General features: G+C 36.3%; 1 protein-coding gene across 1 annotated transcript in view; it reads left to right on the top strand.

The window, feature by feature from the left end:
- Positions 1-1,167: 1,167 nt before the first annotated feature.
- The window catches only part of poc1a (POC1 centriolar protein A), an 84,604-nt gene continuing 65,151 nt past the window's right edge, over positions 1,168-20,620 (top strand). Inside the window, exons 1-5 of the mRNA XM_073826070.1 lie at positions 1,168-1,330; positions 8,471-8,650; positions 11,183-11,290; positions 11,370-11,485; positions 17,513-17,646. Of these exons, the coding sequence (XP_073682171.1) occupies positions 1,170-1,330; positions 8,471-8,650; positions 11,183-11,290; positions 11,370-11,485; positions 17,513-17,646 (699 nt within the window). The 5' untranslated portion in view covers positions 1,168-1,169. The remainder of the gene's footprint in view (positions 1,331-8,470; positions 8,651-11,182; positions 11,291-11,369; positions 11,486-17,512; positions 17,647-20,620) is intronic.

Below are 20,620 nucleotides of genomic sequence, written 5' to 3'. Positions count from 1 at the left end.
ATAAAAAATAAGTCAAAAAAAAAAAACATTAAAAATCTTACTGTTCAAAAACTTTTGACTGGTAGTGTACTGGTAATGCATTCTGGAACAGAAATAGATAAAATAAAGATATAAAAATGTATTTATGTATTTATTTATTATTATCATTTCTGTATGGCAAAAACATAATAGCTCTATACCGCCACCCTGTGTTCATCACGTGGCTGCTCCTCTGCACTGTTTGGACTCGCTTTTATAAATGAATGATTGACGCTTCTGTAAATTGACTGTTCATCATGACTTGCAGATTTGATTATCTGAGTGTGAGAGATAATAGTAACAGCCGCTGTAAGCGCGTCTCCTTTAAGACGACGCGTGACATCATTGTCTTGTGGGCGCGGGCTCGAGAGACTGATGCGCACGCGCCAACCGCGGCGGGTAAAATGAAAGCTGTTATCAACCAACCGACAGCCCTTAGCAACCGGTTAGCTTTGTTAAACACGCGGTTGAACTGACGAATAAAGCTGCGTTTTATCTTCAAACCGAGACCTTAGTTGTATGGTCGTCTCCAATTATTTTGCGGAAAATTTGTAAAATTCTTTATAAACTTTAATCCTTGAGCTAGCGCGCTGACAGGTGGAGAGTGAAGCTAGCATGTAAACAAAGCACAGACTCACCTGTAGAATTTACACTGTTCACTGTTACACTGTTGTCCTTCTGTCTGATTGTTCTTCATTGTTTTAGAAGGAAATGAACATGAGTTCTGTCATGGTGAGTGCTTATTAAAATGTCATTCCTAGAGGATTATATTTCTGAATATATATGAATTTGAATGTGATCATATTTTAGTGTGAGTTGAATTTATATAGTAAAAACTGTGTTTGCTTCAGGATGATCCTACCCTTGAGAGGCATTTTAAGGGTCACAGAGATGCCATCACAAGCCTGGACTTCAACTCTAACATGAAGCAAATAGGTAAATGAATGTGCTTTATACATCCACCATTTGTGCTCATAATGATACATATTCTGAGTTGTATTACTGTTTTTACACATTATTTATCTACATTTGAGTAAACATAATTGATAATAACTGTATAAAATACTGTTGCATTCTTAAATCTTTTAATGTCAGGTGTTGGCTGTCTTTAACTGGTCTTCATTGGTGTGTGTGTTTCAGTCAGCGGCTCCATGGATGCATGTGTCATGATCTGGAACTTGAAGCCTCAGATGAGGGCCTACAGGTTTGTGGGACACAAGGACGCGGTGACATGCGTCCAGTTCTCTCCCTCCGGTCATCTCGTGGCCTCCGCGTCCAGAGATAAGACAGTCCGGCTCTGGGTGCCCAGTGTGTAAGTAATTTTGAGTCAGGTCACATGCTGTAACTTGCAGTATGTAGGTGTTTTGTAATAATAAACGCATGGTTCTTGTTTGCCAGTGTTGAGCACGTACCTTTAAAAAAGTAATTAGTTATAGTTACTTCTCACAAATAGTAACTGAGTTACATCATCATAAAAGTAACTAATTACCAGGCGAAGTAACTATTGCGTTACTTAAAAAAAAATCTAATTTAATATAACTATAAAATAAATATAAAACATTGTACACTAATCTACACTATTTTAATGTTGTTGTGGGACAACCTGAGAGACAACTATCAAATTCAACATATTATTATAAATATTATCATTACTATAGTGGAACAATAAAGCACAATAGATGGTTTAGAAATTTAAATATATTTATTGCGCAGACCGACGCAGAGAGACTTTTTTTCCTGGGCATAAGTTGCACGTTACATAAACATTTTGCCTTTTACCTCAGCGAGGGAAAAGTAGTGCTTATAATTCCAGTTTGCAAAAGCTACCTTTGAACTGGTTGGACTTGCCATCGTTGTGACTCCTGGGGTCCGTTCTTCGTACCTCGCTTACTACATCCAAGATCAAAGGACACATCCAAGATCAAATCATCGCGCTAACTATGAGCTCGCTATTCCGGTTCTCCGAACGCACCTGTTGCTGATGATTAGTATAGCTGGATGAAGTAATTTGAGATCACTGGGTGGCTTAAAAGGGGCTACGTATCGATAGTAGAAACATTGATCGGCAACTCTTTGATTGGTCGCGAACATGTCGAAGTATTTTTCAAGGGCTCAGTATTTTTCTGCAGCAGAGCAAGAACTCTTGATTGAGGGATTTCAGGAGTTTCAGAGTTTAATTAAAACGCAAGGGAACACTGCAAAGGCTGCAAAAGCAAGGAGAGAGGGCTGGCAAAAAGTAGTGAACAAATTAAATCCTTTAATGCTGCCCATGTTACATGTTTTTTCCTTGATATGTTATTTTATTTATATTTCTATTTTTATATACACTACCGTTCAAAAGTTTGGGGTCAGTAAGACTTGTAATAGTCTTTAAAGAAGTCTCTTATGCTCATCAAGGCTGTATTTATTTGATTAAAAATACAGAAAAAAACAGTAATATTGCAAAATGCTTTTACAATATAAAATAATGTTTTTTATTTTAACATACTTTAAAATAGAATTTATTCCTGTGGTGAAGAGCTGAATTTTTATCAGCTGTTACTCCAATTTATCTCTGCCATGGTTGATCGCGCCTTCTTGTTATTCGCGCTAGTGACGGGAAAAACTACAGCGAGTGACGCGATGCGCATATTCGCTTGGCTTTCGGTGTGACTGTATTTGCGCAATGAAATTTGTATTTGTTACTGAAAAAAGTATCGCCGTTAGTAAAGCCGTTTATTTATAGCGCCATTATTCCCATCACTGTTGTTTGCACGTCCATCTGCATTCAACCTCTTTACTCATCAAAAATCATCTAGCACCCATAGGTCTCAGACTAAAAGTTATTTAATTTTATCATTTTTTCTTTATCTGATGATAAAAAAGGCATAAATACAGATAAAAGCTTTAAATGGCAAAATATTAAATGTCATGGGTGAATATTTATTAAGAAGCCCACTGTTAGAGGGGGTCAGTTTGGGATTTTTAATGATTTTTAAAGACGTTTCTTATGCTCATCAAGGCTGCATTTATTTGATCAAAAATACAGAACAAAATGTAATATTGTGAAATATTATTTCAATTTAAAATAACTGTTTTCTATGTAAATATATTTTAAAATGTAATTCATTCAAAGCTATATTTTCAGCATCATTACTCCAGTCTTCAGTGTCACATGATCCTTCAGAAATCATTCTAATATGCTGATTTATTATCAATGTTGAAAACAGTTGTGCTGCTTAATATTTTTAATATCTTTTTTTTTTTAGGATTCTTTGAACAATAAAAAGTTAAAAAGAACAGCATTTATTTAAAATAGAAAGTTTTTCTAACAATATACACCTCTGTTTAAAAGTTTGGGCTCAGTAAACTTTTTTAAAGAAATTACTTTTATTCACCAAGGATGTGTTAAATTAATAAAAAGTGATAGCATAGGTTTGCATTGTTAAAGAATATTTATATTTTGAATAAATGCTGTTTTTTCTAACTTGTTATTCATCAAAGAATCCTGAAAAAAAAAGAATCACAGGTTCCAAAAAAATATTTGACAGCACAACTGTTTCCAATATTGATAATTCTAATAATAAATCGGCATATTAGAATGATTTCTGTAGAATCATGTGACGCTGAAGACTCGAGTAACAGCTGATGAAAATTCAGCTTTGTATCACAGGAATAAATGATATTTTAAAGTATATTACATAATTTTATATTGTAAAAACATAGCAATATTATGTTTTTTTTCCCTGTATTTCTTATCAAATAAATGCAGCCTTGATGAGTATAAGAGTCTTTCAAGTCCTACTAATTCCAAACTTTTGAGCGGCTGTATATATATATATATGTATGTATGGGGTATATGGGGGTGATCTTAATGAACTCATGATTAATGGGTTTACTGAGATCGTCTTCCTAATGGCAAACTATTGAAATTTTGAAATGTTTCAAAACAATTATGATGTAATGAAGCCTCATTTACTGTAATCACATGACTGTTTCACAAAAGTTTCAAATCCTCACGAAGCAGTGCTTGGAAAGCGCCCATCACTACAGTACATTATGCGTTGCGTTATTTATACACAGGTTGGTAGGTCTGTTAGTAAAATCTGCTGACTATAATTTTTTTTGCATTATAAGCCAATGGTGACTGCAATGCAAACAAAATTGTCCAATTCATAAAGTTGAATTGTTTCGAGAATAAAGTCAAAATTTCAAGAATAAAGCTGAAATGCTTATGAGAATAAAGTCCAAAAATTCTTTTCTTAGATTGGTGTCTTGTTTTCAGCTAAAATATCTAAAAATTCATAAATCACAAAGGATTTTCCAGACAAGTATAAATTGTCTTGCTTTCAGAAAAAATATTTTTTTAACTGCCAATGGAGAAAACAAAATAAGCTTGTTTTCTGTTTAAAATAAGATTCTGACTTGTTTTTTAATTTGTAGATATTTTGACTGGAAACAACAGAAGTATGAAAAGCATTTTTTTTTTTTTTTTTGCAGTCCAAGCTCAGAGTGGCTTCAATTGCGAACCAAAATTGATTTCATAAAACTGTGACTGCACAGTGCTACAGAATTCAAATTCTGCCCAGAATTCTCTGTTATAAACAGTGCTGACGTATGTCAGAAAAGCATAAGTAGTAAGGCTGACTGTAACCATGGCAGAAATAGTTGAATGTTATTATATTATTCATTTCAGGGTTTGTACAGCCTTTGAGAGGGAGCACTTTTCAACAACTTTCAAGCATTTCACACAACTATTTCCAGCACTTTAAAGCTCTAAAATGATTTAATTTGAATGTTATTTTTAATGGGATGACCAAAGTTTACTTTGTGGCAAACAAACACTTATGTAAGTGGCTTATTATTGGCTTATTAGTCATTCATTTCTACTTTTTGCTTTATATTTTGAAATTATAAAAGCACTATTATAAAATGTCAAATCATCAAGAAATCAGATTTTATCAGTTTTTTTGTGTATGAAGTAAGAAAAGTGCCTTAAAAACAAACTTTTCTTCAAGTTTGTCAGTTCCATATAATACTATGGAAAAATAATAGTATATTTAATAAGAGTAGAATATATACATTTTGCACGTTACTGTTGTTAATAGAAGTACATTTTGTACGCTTCCCAACTCAAGCTTACTGTCAAATCTGTATAAACAAGAAATAAACGAGAATATGCTATATTATTAGTAACTACACTTATTAATGCAAAACAATAGTCATTTTATGATTCAATTATCTATATTTTAATAATCCCACACACCATCCCTTTCTCAAAATTTCCCCAAAGTTTGAGTCCCTGCAACCCAAGAAGTGGTATTACCTGATGGTATCATCCATGTACAAATTGTTACATTTTCCCAATTTTCAATGGTTGAAAAACAAATGTGGGTCACTTTTTCATAAAGCTGATATTATATTACTCAGTAGATGTTTATTTACAACACGTAGTATCTTGGCTTTCGTATTTGATTTTATGTTTGCCATATTTTAGCCAAGTTGACAGAATAACCCAGTTACATTTATCACATTCTACAAATGTTCCAATATGTAGTTTGGTTACCACTGCCAAAGAGATGATTAATAATGTCAGATCTCTCTGGACAGTTATTTGAAGCAGAAGTGTGTAATTTCTATGTCAATAAAAAATCCTGTTCTCTAAACATTTTCCTGACATTTCAATCTGTTCTCCACTGGATGGTCAAAAAGTGGAAAGTAATGTCATAGACACAGTGTTCGAGTCCTCAGGGGATCTGTGACACTAGGTGGCAGCAAAAAGCCATGAAGTGAGAAGCACTTTGAGCAGCATTTCTAAATACTGCAGGGACTGGATTGAATCAGATGCTTCAAGCTAACGTGTGGCTCGAACACATGGAACACTTACAGAAATGTAGATATCTCACCTTCAAACATGTTTAGATTCATGTTCTACTTTCATGCCATTTGCATAAGTGCTTCTGTAGTGTATCTAGATGATTGATAACCATGTTAAGAGCCTCGTACGCTCTTCATAGCCAAAGAAATCAAACCTTCTGTTCTGCCAGTGACTAATGCTCCCATAAGTCTTTTCTCTCAATCAACGAGATGCTGGATGTGGGTGTTGGTACAGAAATAGCTGCTTCAGAAGCTGATAATCATGTTGTCTGAAAGCCTGAGCGAGTCTCATCACGACACTGTCCATTCGATTCTTCTCTGCACGTTACAGAGAAGTGAGAGACTGCTTGTTTCTCCAAGAGCTGCCCTCCATAAAACATTGATGATACATCTGTAGCCCAAAGACATTAACATGAACACTGGGGTTCAATGCCTGACACCTTTAGTGAAAGTGCTTCTTCTCATTTAAAAATAGTCGTTTTCAAAACTGAGATACACAAAGCAATGTCACTTATTTTACACTAATAGTGCACAATCCAATTTTTTTTTTCATTTTGTGTACAGTATATAGGCCATTCTACAGAATTGGTGCAAACAGCTGTCCCACAACCAAAAAACACATTTAAAAAGCATATAAGTATTAAAATCTTAGTTGTTTAGTAAGTTCATTTTATTATCTATTGAAACCCACAGTAATATTTAAAATATCTGTACGCTTAATATATATAAAATCATCATTCATTGGGTACTTGCAATTATGTCACGAACCCTAACCCCTAAATTTCAACTTATGAAAATTATATTGAAATTTATGTAAAAAAAAAAAAGTGTCCCGCATTTTAATGTCACTCCTGAAAAGTGTATGTTTTAGTCCATTGGCTGAGATTGATTTTTAACTACATACCTAAATTTATGATCAGGAAATATTCCCATGTCCCCCTCTAACATAGCTACAAGGTTTGAGTAGATAGACCCCATCATTTTGAGGTAAGTGGTGATGTTTGGGTAGTCACATCTTCCTTTTTTTGGGTGGTATCCCATACAATTTTCAAAAGGGAGGACATAATCCTCATATTTCGGCGAAATAAACAATTTTAGTACAGTTATGCAATTTGTTTTGTTTTTTTTAATTAAAACTGTGTAATGTGATGTGGTTGCTTCCAAAGCATTACTGTCGCTACCGAAAATGTGCAGTCACTACTTAAACATAGTGAATTATAAACTAAGCTGTTATGATAGTTTTTGGTTCAGTGTATATTTGAACTAATGAATCGATAGTTTGAAATCAGTATGACCAACTTTTTGCCTTTAACAAAAAAAAAAAAAAAATGGATTCAAAATACAACAAATCTCAAAAATTACAATTGAAATATTGTTAAAAATATAATTGTTATTGATTTACCTCTGAAAACTTTTTAATAAAATAACAAAAATATATATTTACAATGTAGATGTAAGCAAAATCTTAATAGCTCAATATAAGCCTTCTTATTAAATTAATATTACTGTGTTTCAGAAGTGACACATTTGGGGAGAGGACAAATATTACAAAACTTAATACAATATGAAAATTAATTGCATGATCACTAGAAATGTGTACCTTGGATGTTATACAATTTGCATACATACCATTTTTTTGGAGAAAAAAACAAGATGTTTTCAACTCTGACTTTGGACCAATTCTGTAGAATGGCCCATATACACTACCAGGTTGGAAGTGCTTATTAATGTTTTAAAAAAAGTCTCTTCTGCCCACCAAGGCTGCATTTATTTGATTAAAAATTCTGTAAAAACAGAAACAATGTAAAATACTATTACAATTTAAAGTAACTGTTTTCTGTATGAATATATTGTAAAGTGTAATTTATTCCTGTGATCAGAACTGAATTTTCAGCATCATTACTCCAGTCTTCAGTGTCACATGATTCTTCAGAAATCATTCTGATATGCTGATTTGCTGCTCAAGAAACATTTCTGATGGTTATCAATGTTGAACATTTGTGCTGCTTCATAGATAGTTTGAAAGAACAGTATTTATTTGAAATAGAGATCTTTTGTAATATTATAAAAAATGACTTTTTTGTCACTTTTGATCTATTTAAAACATCCTTGATAAATAAAAGGATTAATTTCTTTTAAAAAACCTACTCAAGACTTGAATGATTTGTGTTATGAATTATTCAAACACCTTCAACATTTCTCACATTATCACAGTTTATTTGCCATAGTTTAGAAAATGGTAATAAAATATGACAAGAATTCGAGTTAAACTGTCAGAACAAATTCATCTTGATAATGTTAGATAACTTTGATAGAAAGGTATGTAACAAAATATGGTCAGGTCAAAGGGTCAAATCAACTTTTTGGTCCCATTTTTTTAAAATAAATTTTACTGGTAGTCAACTGTATGAAGAATATTTGGGTATAATATGTCACAGTTTACTTGCTATCCTCAATTACATAAATGAACTATAGTGCACCCACTAGTAATAAAATATCACAAATAATATCTGGTGTCTGAATAATTTTTGGTTTGACTATATATGTTTTGATGGAAGGTGTATGGAAATAATATATGATTTTCTGTTCATGTCAGGAAAGGGGAATCAACAGTGTTTCGCGCGCATACAGGAACAGTGCGCAGTGTGAGCTTCTCCAGTGACGGACAGACACTCCTCACCTCTTCTGATGACAAAAGCATCAAAGTCTGGACCGTTCATCGGCAGAAGTTCCTCTTCTCCCTTAACCAGCACATCAACTGGGTGCGCTGTGCCAAGTACGTGTTTTCACAGATAAACACCGCCATAATGTTCCCACAGGGTTCAGATGGTTGTGGAAGAATAATAATAAAAAGGGATGTTTCTCTGCTTTAAAATATTTCATACTGTACTTTACTAAGAAAACATGGCCCAACTATTTGAAAGATCTCATGAAAAGTCTCAGGAGTCACTTGATGGATTCACAGACATTTACAGGTGCATCCCAATAAATTAGAATATTGTGGAAAAGTTTATTTATTTTAGTAATTGAACTCAAATTGTGAAATTTGTGTATTAAATAAATGTAATGCACACATACTGAAGTAGTTTAAGTCTGGTTCTTTTAATTGTGATGATTTGGCTCACATTTAACAAAAACCCACCAATTCACTATCTCAACAAATTAGAATATGGTGACATGCCAATCAGCTAATCAACTCAAAAGACCTGCAAAGGTTTCCTGAGCCTTCAAAATGGTCTCTCAGTTTGGTTCACTGAGCTACACAATCATGGGGAAGACTGCTGATCTGACAGTTGTCCAGTTGTCCTTCACAAGGAGGATAAGCCACAAACATTCATTGCCAAAGAAGCTGGCTTTTCACTGAGTGCTGTATCCAAGCATGTTAACAGAAAGTTCAGTGGAAGAAAAAAATGTGGAAGAAAAAGATGCACAACCAACCGCAGCCTTGAGAGGCTTGTCAAGCAAAATCGATTCAAGAATTTGGGTGAACTTGGACTGAGGTTGGGGTCAAGGCATCAAGAGCCACCACACACAGACGTGTCAAGGAATTTGGCTACAGTTGTTGTATTCTCCTTGTTAAACCACTCCTGAGCCACAGACAACGTCAGAGGCGTCTTACCTGGGCTAAGGAGAAGAAGAAATGGACTGTTGCCCAGTGGTCCAAAGTCCTTTTTTCAGATGAGAGCAAGTGTTGTATTTCATTTGGAAACCAAGGTCTAAAGGTGCGTTCACACCGGACGCGAATGAAGCGGCAAGCGTGAGTGATTTACATGTTAAGTCAATGCAAAGACGCGAATAGCCATCCTGCGGCGCGAAACGCGCGAATGAAGCGACGCACATTGAGCTTTTCAAGCGATTGCCACGCCGTTCGCGCGAAACACACGAGTTCAAAAATCTGAACTTTGGCGAAAATCTGCGCCGCGTTAACCAATCAGGAGCTTGCTCTAGTAGTGACGGAGGCAGAATTCCAAAACAACAATGGAGGACAAAATCACCGTTGCTGTCTGTGGTTACTCTGAGCTGTACGATACATCTTTGGACTTTTGTAGAAACAGGAATAAAAAGGATCTTGCTAGGAAGAAAGTGAGCGAAGAGGTCGGACAATCTGGTAAATTTTAAAAAACGCTCTTTACTCAATTTGACCTATACATACATATTGAGACTACAAGCAAGCTAAAGCTGGCAAATTGAGCTCATTCACCTATTTTACAGCTACTTTCCCGCTGACGAGTGGCAGAAGCCCCTCCCATGACGCGAATTCGCGTCTGTTGTGAAGAAAATGTCACGCGCGAATGACGCGAGTAAACTCAAATGTTCAAGCGTTCAACTACGCGCGAGTAGCGCGTCCGGTGTGAACGCACCTTTAGAGTCTGGAGGAAGGGTGGAGAAGCTCATAGCCCAAGTTGTTTGAAGTCCAGTGTTAAGTTTCCACAGTCTGTGATGATTTGGGGTGCAATGTCATCTGCTGGTGTTGGTCTACGGTGTTTTTTTTGAAAACTAAAGTCACTGCACCTGTTTACCAAGAAATTTTAGAGCACTTCATGCTTCTTTCTGCTGACCAGCTTTTTAAAGATGCTGATTTCATTTTCCAGCAGGATTTGGCACCTGCCCACACTGCCAAAAGCACCAAAGGTTGGTTAAATGACCATGGTGTTGGTGTCCTTGAATGGCCAGCAAACTCACCAGACCTGGGTATTGTCAAGAGGAAAATGAGAAACAAGAGACCAAAAAATGCAGATGAGCTGAAGGCCACTGTCAAAGAAACCTGGGCTTCCATACCACCTCAACAGTGCCACAGAATCACCTCCATGCCACGCCGAAATGAGGCAGTAATTAAAGCAAAAGGGGCCCCTACCAAGTATTGAGTACATATTCAGTAAATGAACATACTTTCCAGAAGGCCATCAGTTTACTAAAAATGTATTTATTTTTATTTTTTATTTTTATCTTATGAAGTATTCTAATTTGTTGAGATAGTTTTTGTTAAATGTGAGCCAAATCATCACAATTAAAAGAACCAAAGACTTATACTACTTCAGTCTGTGTGCATTTATTGTATTTAATACACAAGTGTCACAATTTGAGTTGAATTACTGAAATAAATGAACTTTCCCACGACATTCTAATTTATTGAGATGCACCTGTATGTAGTGAGTCAAAACACTGCACAGAAAGAAACAAGAGAATAGTGAAGATAATAACATGATTGAGCTGGACGCAATTAACCTGCAGAACCTAATAGGACCAAAGTAGTTAATGTAATGATTAAAGTTGAACTGTCTTTAATAGTACACCATAAATCCTGTAGGTTTTCACCGGATGGCCGTCTGATTGTCTCTGCCAGCGATGATAAAACTGTGAAGCTCTGGGACAAGAACAGCAGAGAGTGCATTCATTCATTCTGTGAGCACGGCGGGTGAGTGAAGGACAGCGGATATAGAGCTGAACTACACCGCTTGGACACATTCACAGCAGCGTCTGTGCTCTTATTTCAGGTATGTGAATTATGCTGACTTTCACCCGAGTGGCACCTGTATCGCAGCTGCCAGCACAGATAACACAGTGAAGGTGTGGGACATTCGCACACACAAACTCCTGCAGCACTACCAAGGTGAGAGTCACTACACCAGGGGTGCCTAACCCTGTTCCTGAAGATCTACCTACCTGCAGACTTTAGTTCCAGCCCTGCTCCAACACACCTGTCTGTAATTATCAAGTGCTACCTAAGAGAATAATTTGCTGGTTCTGGTGTGTTTGATCAGGGTTGGAGCTGAACTTTTTAGGATGGTAGATCTCCAGGAACAGGGTTGGGCACCTCTGCACTACACAATACGGATCATTACCATATGCTAACATGCACATTTGTTTTTATGTTGTTGTTGTAAGATGTCTTACAAATTTTAGGTAAACTATTAAAAGTTTAGCTATTAAACTATTTTTATAATAAAAGTTTATACTTTTACTATAATTAGCAAGTTTAAACACATCAGATGTCTTTATTTCTGCTCCTATAATGGTGACTTTGGTCGGCTGTGCCTCATAGGTATTGACCTTATGTATCAAAAAATCTGATCAAAAATGTCCTATACCATTATGAGGTGATATTTCACTCCTTAAAGTGATTTACAGAGGGATTTTGTTATTACCTTTGTAATGGCATTTTCTAACTTTATTAAAAGTATGTCATCTTTTATGTCAAATTTTAAAAAAAATATATTTAAGCTTTTTAAAATTTCTAATTAAAACATCAAAATAAAAACAAGTAGAATAAGAATAAGTTACCAATCAAATGGAATCAGTATTAAATTAATTTGTACTACAGAGGTGGCACAGAAGAACACACAAGTGGCTTGTAGGTGTATTTTCATGTTTAGTGAGGCTCAGAGGTGGCATGAGTGCAGTCAAATTCATACATTTGTGTTGTGATTAATGTTTTCAATATACAATATATAATTTTGAATATAGAAATATTAAATGATTTAAATAACTAAAAAGATCATTTTAAAATGAAACAAAATCTGCCGGTAGGTGGCAGCAAGTCACTGATTTAATTTCTGAATCATATCATTCATTTGATTCGTTTGCACGGCTGATTCATTCAGGAATAAAGCAAGTCTTTATGAATGAGAAATTTAATCTAGATTTGTTTAAAAACACACGTTCATCATAAACGAAACAACACTGTTTAAATGTACAGTCAAGCCTGAAATTATTCATACCCCTGGCAAATTCTGACTTAAAGTTACTTTTATTCAACCAGCAAGTTTTTTTTTTTTATTAGAAAGGACACAGTCGTCTCCCAGAAGATAATAAGACAATGTACAAGAGGCATCATTGTGGAAAAAAATATTACTCATCTTTTATTTACATTTGAACAAAAAGTGGCATGTCCAAAGTTACTCATACTCTTCTCAATAATCAATAGAAAAGCCTTTATTGGCTATTACAGCAATCAAACGCTTCCTATAATTGCTGACCAGCTTTTTGCATGTCTCCACTGGTATTTTTGCCCATTCATCTTTAGCGATGAGCTCCAACTCTTTCAGGTTGGAGGGTCTCCTTGCCATCACCCTGATCTTTAGCTCCCTCCACAGATTCTCAAATGGATTTAAGTCAGGACTCTGGCTGGCCACTGCAAAATGTTAATGTTTTTGTCTGCTAACCATTTCTTCACCACTTTTGCTGTGTTTTGGGTCGTTGTCGTGCTGAAATGTCCACTGGTGCCCAAGGCCAAGTTTCTCTGCAGACTGCCTGATGTTGTTGTTGAGAATTTTGATGTATTGCTCCTTTTTCATGGTGCCGTTTACTGTGATTAGGTTCCCTGGTCCACCGGCTGAAAAACACCCCCAAAACATTAGGTTCCCACCACCATGTTTGACAGTGGGGATGGTGTTCTTAGGGTTGAAGGCTTCTCCTTTTTTTACGCCAAATAAGGGCTACATCACTGTGGCCAAACAATTACATTTTAGTTTCATCTGACCATAAAATAGAAGACCAGAAGTCTTCTTCTTTGTTCAGATGAGCATTTGCAAAGGCAAAGCGGGCTTTTGTGTGCCTTATCTGGAGAAGCGGTGTCCTCCTTGGTCTGCGTCCATGGAACCCAGTGGTGTGCAGTGTCCGTTGGACTGTCTGCCTTGAGATGTTGCCACCAGCAGAGATCAGATTCATCAGGATGGCCTTGGTGGTGATCTTTGGATTCTTTTTTACCTCTCTCACTATCCTCCTGGTTGATTAAAACAGCTGTTCCCAATGAATCAAGGGCTGTATCCGAAATCGCCCCCTATACCGTCAAATAGGGCACTTTTTGAGGGGACAGCCAGTTTAAGTGCCGTTCGAAACCATAGTGGACGTTCTCGAGTGCACTCATTCAATCCCACAATGCATTGCAAAAACGAGTGTACAACCGATATACACTCAACGTCTAGAGATAACCCTTAAAGGTTGTATCAGCGATTTCTAGCCTGAAACATAAAGTGTCAATTTCAGCTGACCTTTCTTCACGATCCGCTCGCTGCTTGCCCCATAAATTGTCTGTGAAAAAACCGCATCTCTCTGGTCAGCCTAGGGTCCGAGATACGCCAAAAAAACAATCGGCACTACCAACCTTTCCACAGATAAACAAACAGTGTTCCAACCAATCAACGTCAGGGGTTTGGTGTTGTGGACTTTCCTACTGGTGCAGGGATGTGAGGGAGGCGGAGCGAAAGTCCACAACACCAAACCCCTGACGCTGATTGGTTTTTATGGGGCAGGCAGCGAGCGGATCGTGATGAAAGGTCAGCTGAATTTGACACTTTATGTTTCAGGCTAGAAATCGCTGATACAACCTTTAATGCACTGTGAGAGTCGCGCGCAGATGAAATTCCCGCGTCTCACCAGAAGATGGCGCCCGCTGCTGAATCATCCATCCGTTCATTTTACAACACGCTCGTCCACAACGTAATACAGCGCACAACACAGGTAAAAGTTTGTTGTAAATTGATTATTCAATTGTTTAACTAGGGTTTATACATAATTTCCGTGACAGAGTTCAAGATAAATCCTTTAATCTTACTACTGGAACTGCCCGTTTCAAATGATTACTACGCAGCAAGCAAACCATGCAAAAACTGCAGTTTTGTCCGAATTCACTCACTCGTTTTCATTCACTTCCTTCAAGTGAACTGTATGAGTGGACTAATGTGGGGAATAGTGAATAGGGTATAGGGGACGATTTCGGATACTGCCAAGATATAATTAGGATGCTTTAGAACAGCTTGGACTATTTGGAATGGTATAGAATTTTAGGATAGGATAATAGGATTTTCCCAGAGACTGTGACAGTTTGCAAAGGGTATGAATAATTTTGGACATGCCACTTTTTGTTCAAATGTAAATAAAAGCTGAGAAATATTTTTTTCCACAATGATGTCTCTTATACATCATCTTATTTTATCGTCTTTTGGGAGAATCCTTGGATTCTTTTTTTTTTTTTTTTTTTACCTCTCTCACTATCCTCCTGGTTGAGTAAAACAGCTGTTCCCAATGAATCAAGGGCTGTATCCGAAATCGCCCCCTATACCCTCAAATAGGGCACTTTTTGAGGGGACAGCCAGTTTAAGTGCCGTTCGAAACCATAGTGGACATTCTCGAGTGCACTCATTCAATCCCACAATGCATTGCAAAAAGGAGTGTACAACCTTCTATAATGTCATTTCCGGTCTAAAAAAAATTGCTCGTTAAATAAAAGTAACTTTAAGTCAGAATTTACCAGGGGTATGAATAATTTCAGGCTTGACTATTTTTGACGATGCGATAGAGCAAAGTCAGGCCAAGAGTATTATAGTCAGACAATGTAAGTTACTTAATATTATCTTCTTGTTTATTTAACTGCTGTATTACATCAATATCTCATTTACAAACTCCCTTAAAAATCATTTAAAGCTGTCACTCATCTTAGTTCATCGCAACCTCACAAAGTTCCATTATAATCAACAAAGCTCTCTACACTGCTCAATGAATCTCTTATTTACACTCTCTCTACACTTTGTTTATGAAAGGATTCGTGAGATATAACTTATTTAGCATGTTACTAATATAGCTGGCATGATTAGCAAGTTACTAGCATGTTTGTAACATGATTAACATGTCAGTAACGTGTTGATAGCATGTTGTTAACATCATTAACATGTTGCTAGTTTCTAGCATGATTAGCAAGGCACTAGCATGTTTCTAACATGATTGACGAATTATGAATAATGAGGCTTCCCAGGCTGGAAGAACTATTGGCATGGATTTTTGCAGATAGTTCCGCCATTCAACTATCTGTGCAGATTAATCAGCAAAATCGATACATCGGTCAACCTCTAAATATGTGACTGCATGTGTTATGCAGCACCTTTCAAATTGTGTGGCTTTAAAAAATTGATATGCTTCTGCATATAATAGCGGAGCACAAATGCTGCAGGCCAACACACACAGTAAGCAATTTATACATTTACAAAAGTAATGCATAATGCATGCAGAACATACAAGTCTAGATACATTTTTGTTTTTCAATGTGTGGACTCAAAACTGTGTGTATTGACACTCACAGTGGGTACCAGCTTGTACAGTATGGAGTTGTAGATAGTGTTTTATTAACAGCTTGAGTAATATCAGTGAAGCGTATGTGAAGTTGTTTTACGCTGTACTTTCTGCATTTGTCTGCTGGGGGCGTGTTGCACTCACTGATGTTCAGTGTCCATTCATGAGGGTGACGTCATGAGGAGCAAAGGCTCACTGTCCTCAGAGACCCAGAGAGAGGCCTGCTCAGCTCAGAGCCGCAGTACGGCCGTGTGTCAAACCGCTCAGAGAAACAAAACAGAGTAGCTATTTGAGAGGAAACGTAGCGCAAGACTTTACCTCACAGTGGTAATTCCACAGAGCTGTTTCTTCTGGTGTTTCCACATTTACATTTGCTCACTGTTAATGAGAACGTTTGCACACAATCACAGGATCTTTTGTTTGGATCTCTTAATTGATTAAAAAATGCATAACTACAGTTCACGCGTACAATGGAATCACCTCTTCTATAATGAGTGTGTTTTAATTAAAATTCATATTGATATTTTCTTGGGAGCATGAAGTGAAATTTGTCAGGGTGATACAACTGGCAGTAAATAATACTAATAAATACATTCTTAAAAAGAAAACCCCAATAATTAGCTTTAACATGTTTTATTATTATTGTTAGGAAATATTCAAACTAAAATTATTTCATGCTGCTTAATGTTTGGAAAAACCTTAGTCCTTTAAATCAAAGTGATGTGAGGCAGCCAGCATACAAAAGCAAGCAGAAAAAATAAATAAATAGGAATATATATAAAATAAAATAGGAAATTAAATTACATAGAACCCCTGCAGACCCTTGTAACCTTTTAAGTAGACCCTTGTAAGTCGGTGTATCATGACGAGGCAAGCTTAGTTCAGATTGTACAATATCATATGGACTCCTCAAAAGCTTATATAATGAATTCATGGTTCATTATATTTGTGATACAAACACACACACACACACACACACACACACATGTTGGGTTTACATGTTTTATGGGGACATTCCATAGGCGTAATGGTTTTTATACTGTACAAACCGTACTTTCTATCGCCCTACACCTACCCTACACCTAAACCTAGCCCTCACAGGAGATTGTGCACACTTTTACTTACTCAAAAAAACTCATTGTGCATGATTTATAAGCCTGTTTCCTCATGGGGACCTAAGAAATGTCCCCACAAGGTCAAAATCTACTGGTATTACTATCCTTGTGGGGACATTTGGTCCCCACAACGTGATGAATACCAGGTACACACACACACACACACACACACACACACACACACACACACACACACACACACACACACACACACACACACACACACACATATGTAATTATATACATACAGGTTTATTTGCAGCTAGAAAAACATGGTTCGTGCTAATTTCAGTGTAGTTCCACATTACAGTAAAAAAAAAATAAAAAAATATTACTAGATTCCGCGATTACCTCTGCGTTTTCCCACATTGCAGAAATAATAGGGCCCAATAGATGGACAGGTAGGCTGAGCATAGTGTTTGTGTCTGTACTAGTGTGTGATGTTTGTGCTGTTTCAGTTCATAGTGCGATGGTGAACAGCCTGTCCTTCCATCCGTCTGGAAACTACCTCATCACAGCCTCCAGTGACTCTACGCTGAAGATCCTGGACCTGCTGGAGGGCCGACTGCTGTACACACTCCACGGCCATCAGGTGACACATCACATCCTGAGCTTTCACTGACTCCTGCATTCACTGACTAGATGACATGTCCATCTGTGGATCATGTGACTTCAAATGCTTCAAATAAAGTAGTCAACATTTGAAGTTGTTCATCAAAGTTGTTCTAAGACAAGAACGGGTATTGTTTTGGCTTTAGGACAACTTTGATGAAAGGTTTTGATCCACTTCAAATGTTGACTACTATATTTTTATACTGTCCTGGAACTGTGTAGCTGTGGTACTTTAGTTTTGTATAGTAGCTCATGATGTCCAAACATACTTAAGATTAAGTTAAAGTGAAAGAAAAGCAAACCTGGAGCACTTTTGTTCACAAAGCAAATTAAAAGTGAACCTGCGTTGTGGATATCTGCGACACTTTCAAACTTCCTCTCCACTCACACTTTATAGACTTATCATGCTGTATGCTGAAGACAGAGTCATATACATAAGGTGGACATTGACCTTACCACTACTTTTTAGTGACTTTACTTGGTGATTAGTATAATTTTTAGATGGCCTTTTTGATGCACTAAATTGCCAAAAGCCAGTTCAGCACACATACTCCCATTAAAGGAGAAGTTCGCTTCCAGAACAAAAACTTACAGATAATTTACTCACCCCCTTGTCATCCATGATGTTCATGTCTTTCTTTCTTCAGTCGATAAGAAATTGTTTCTTGAGGAAAACATTTCAGGATTTCTCTTAGGGCTGGTGCTATACCTGTGTTAACGTGAATTCCGGTATTATGTGCCATGATATGGATTTTGCTTTACCGTGGATACCCTTACATATTCATGGATTTTAGTGGATGGACAGACAAAGATTTTGTTTTCAACCGGATGATTTTTGCTCCAAACACATGATCGGCTTTTAAATCGAAATTTATTTTGGCTGATATATATTCCGGAATTTCACACAAACTGTTTTAAAATAATTTCCCAAAATGTAATTTGTGTGGAAATATTGTTAAGTCTGTGAACTGGCATTAACACAAACCAGAGACGCTGAAGTTGGACACAAAGATAGAAAATACTGTAACAGGCAGTCACTGTTCACAATGCTCGTAATATAGGAAGAAAAATATAAATGTTGAATTGGGGACAGGGGGTTAATATGAATGAATCTCTGAAGAGAACTGTCTTCAGAAAAGTTTAGATGGCATTTTCTTTTTTTCTTACCTCCGTGTTCATAAGCGCAGCTCAGCGCAGAGCAGCTTTGTTTTTCAGCGGTAATCAAAGAAACGCTATATTGAGAATCTTCCATAAGCGCCATCTACTGTCATAGAGTAAATTTGCATGTTCTAAGGTCTACTAAATGTGATTCCATTTTATTTCTTTCATATCGCAATATAATATTGATATTGTCTGGACAGTGGAAAATATTGTAATATAAATTTTAGCTCATATAGCCCACCCCTAATTTCTCTCCATATAGTGGACTTCAATGGTGCCCATGAGTTTTAACTTCCAAAATGCAGCTTCAAAGGGCTCTAAATGATCTCAGTTGGGGAAGGGTCTTATCTAGTGAAACTATCAGTTATTTTCTAAAAAAAATTACAGTTTATATAAGTTTTAACCTCAAATGCTCATCTTGTGTAGCTCTGTGTGTACTATGTGTATTCCAGGTCAAGACAGTTAGGGTATGTCAGAAAGCTCCCATCTTATTTTCTTCTCCAACTTCAAAATCGTCTTACATCACTGTTTTACCTTTTTTGTAAAAGGTGTTTGATCTTCTTTGCACGTTTACTTTGGGTTGGTACTTATGCAGTGATGTAAGAAGATTTTGAAGTTGGAAAAGAAAATGAGATGGGAGTTTTTCGACATACCGTAACTGTGTCGAACCAGAATACACAAAGTTCACGCAGAGCTAGACAAGATAAGTATTTGAGGTTAAGTATTTTCTGGTGACAGCAGAGGCCGTACTTAACAAGAGTAAGTTCGGGAATCAAAGTCTATTTTTACATAATAGATACTACTATGATATATACCGGTGTTTTACTCTACTTAATAGCAAACATTTCTTCAAAAACTTTGTGTCAGCTTCGGGTCATCACAAATACTATTTTTGCGATTATTATTCAAATAATATTATATTTTCTACTTGCTCTCCTTTGCATTATTAACATGACGGTGTAAATGTACGTTGTATAATGTGCCCAGGGATATACATAATAAAATAATATAATACTAAACAAAAAGATGACTCAGATTAATGGCTTTATTCCTATTGGATCATGATTACGTTGTTGTATTAAGTTTATGCATCAACCGAACTCAGAATTGTTTAATTTATTCTTGGAAAAATGTGCATTTGAATATAAATGCTGTCAAATTCTGTCATAATTTATCATGATTTAGTGATTCGACGGAAATGACTCAGTAAACTGAGAAAATACACTCAAATATACTGGAGATGGAGAACAGAAACCAAGCATATTTTTCTGAAGAGACAGCGATCTGAGTTTCCATTTAAATTACAAACAAGTAAAATGTAGTTTCTTTGTTGATTATATAACAACAACAAAACAGAAAAGGTAAGAAGCATTATTTGAGACAAGGGCACACTAATATAATAGGCGCAGACCTGTAGCGGAACTAACTTTACTCTGCGCTGAAGTCATTTTAGATTTTTGTGAAAAAAGCTAATTTGTTCAGAAAATCACTGATCGTTTAACTAGATAAGACCCTTCTTCCTCAGCTAGAATCGTTTAGAGCCCTTTGACGCTGCATTTAAACTGCACTTTGGAAGTTCAAACTCAGGGGCACCATAGAAGTCCACTATATGGAGAGAAATCCTAAAATGTTTTCCTCATAAACGTAATTTCATATCGACTGAATAAAGAAAGACATGAAAATCTTGGACGACAAGGGGGTGAGAATATTATCTGTACATTTTTGTTCTGGAAGTGAACTTCTCCATTAACATCTGCATTATTACATGATGCACATAGTCAAACATGAGGTTT

The sequence above is a fragment of the Garra rufa genome, chromosome 20, assembly GCF_049309525.1.
Source record: "Garra rufa chromosome 20, GarRuf1.0, whole genome shotgun sequence".
NCBI lineage: Eukaryota > Metazoa > Chordata > Actinopteri > Cypriniformes > Cyprinidae > Garra > Garra rufa.
The sequence above is the reverse complement of the archived record's forward strand: the minus strand, read 5'-3'. Positions and strand labels throughout refer to the sequence as shown.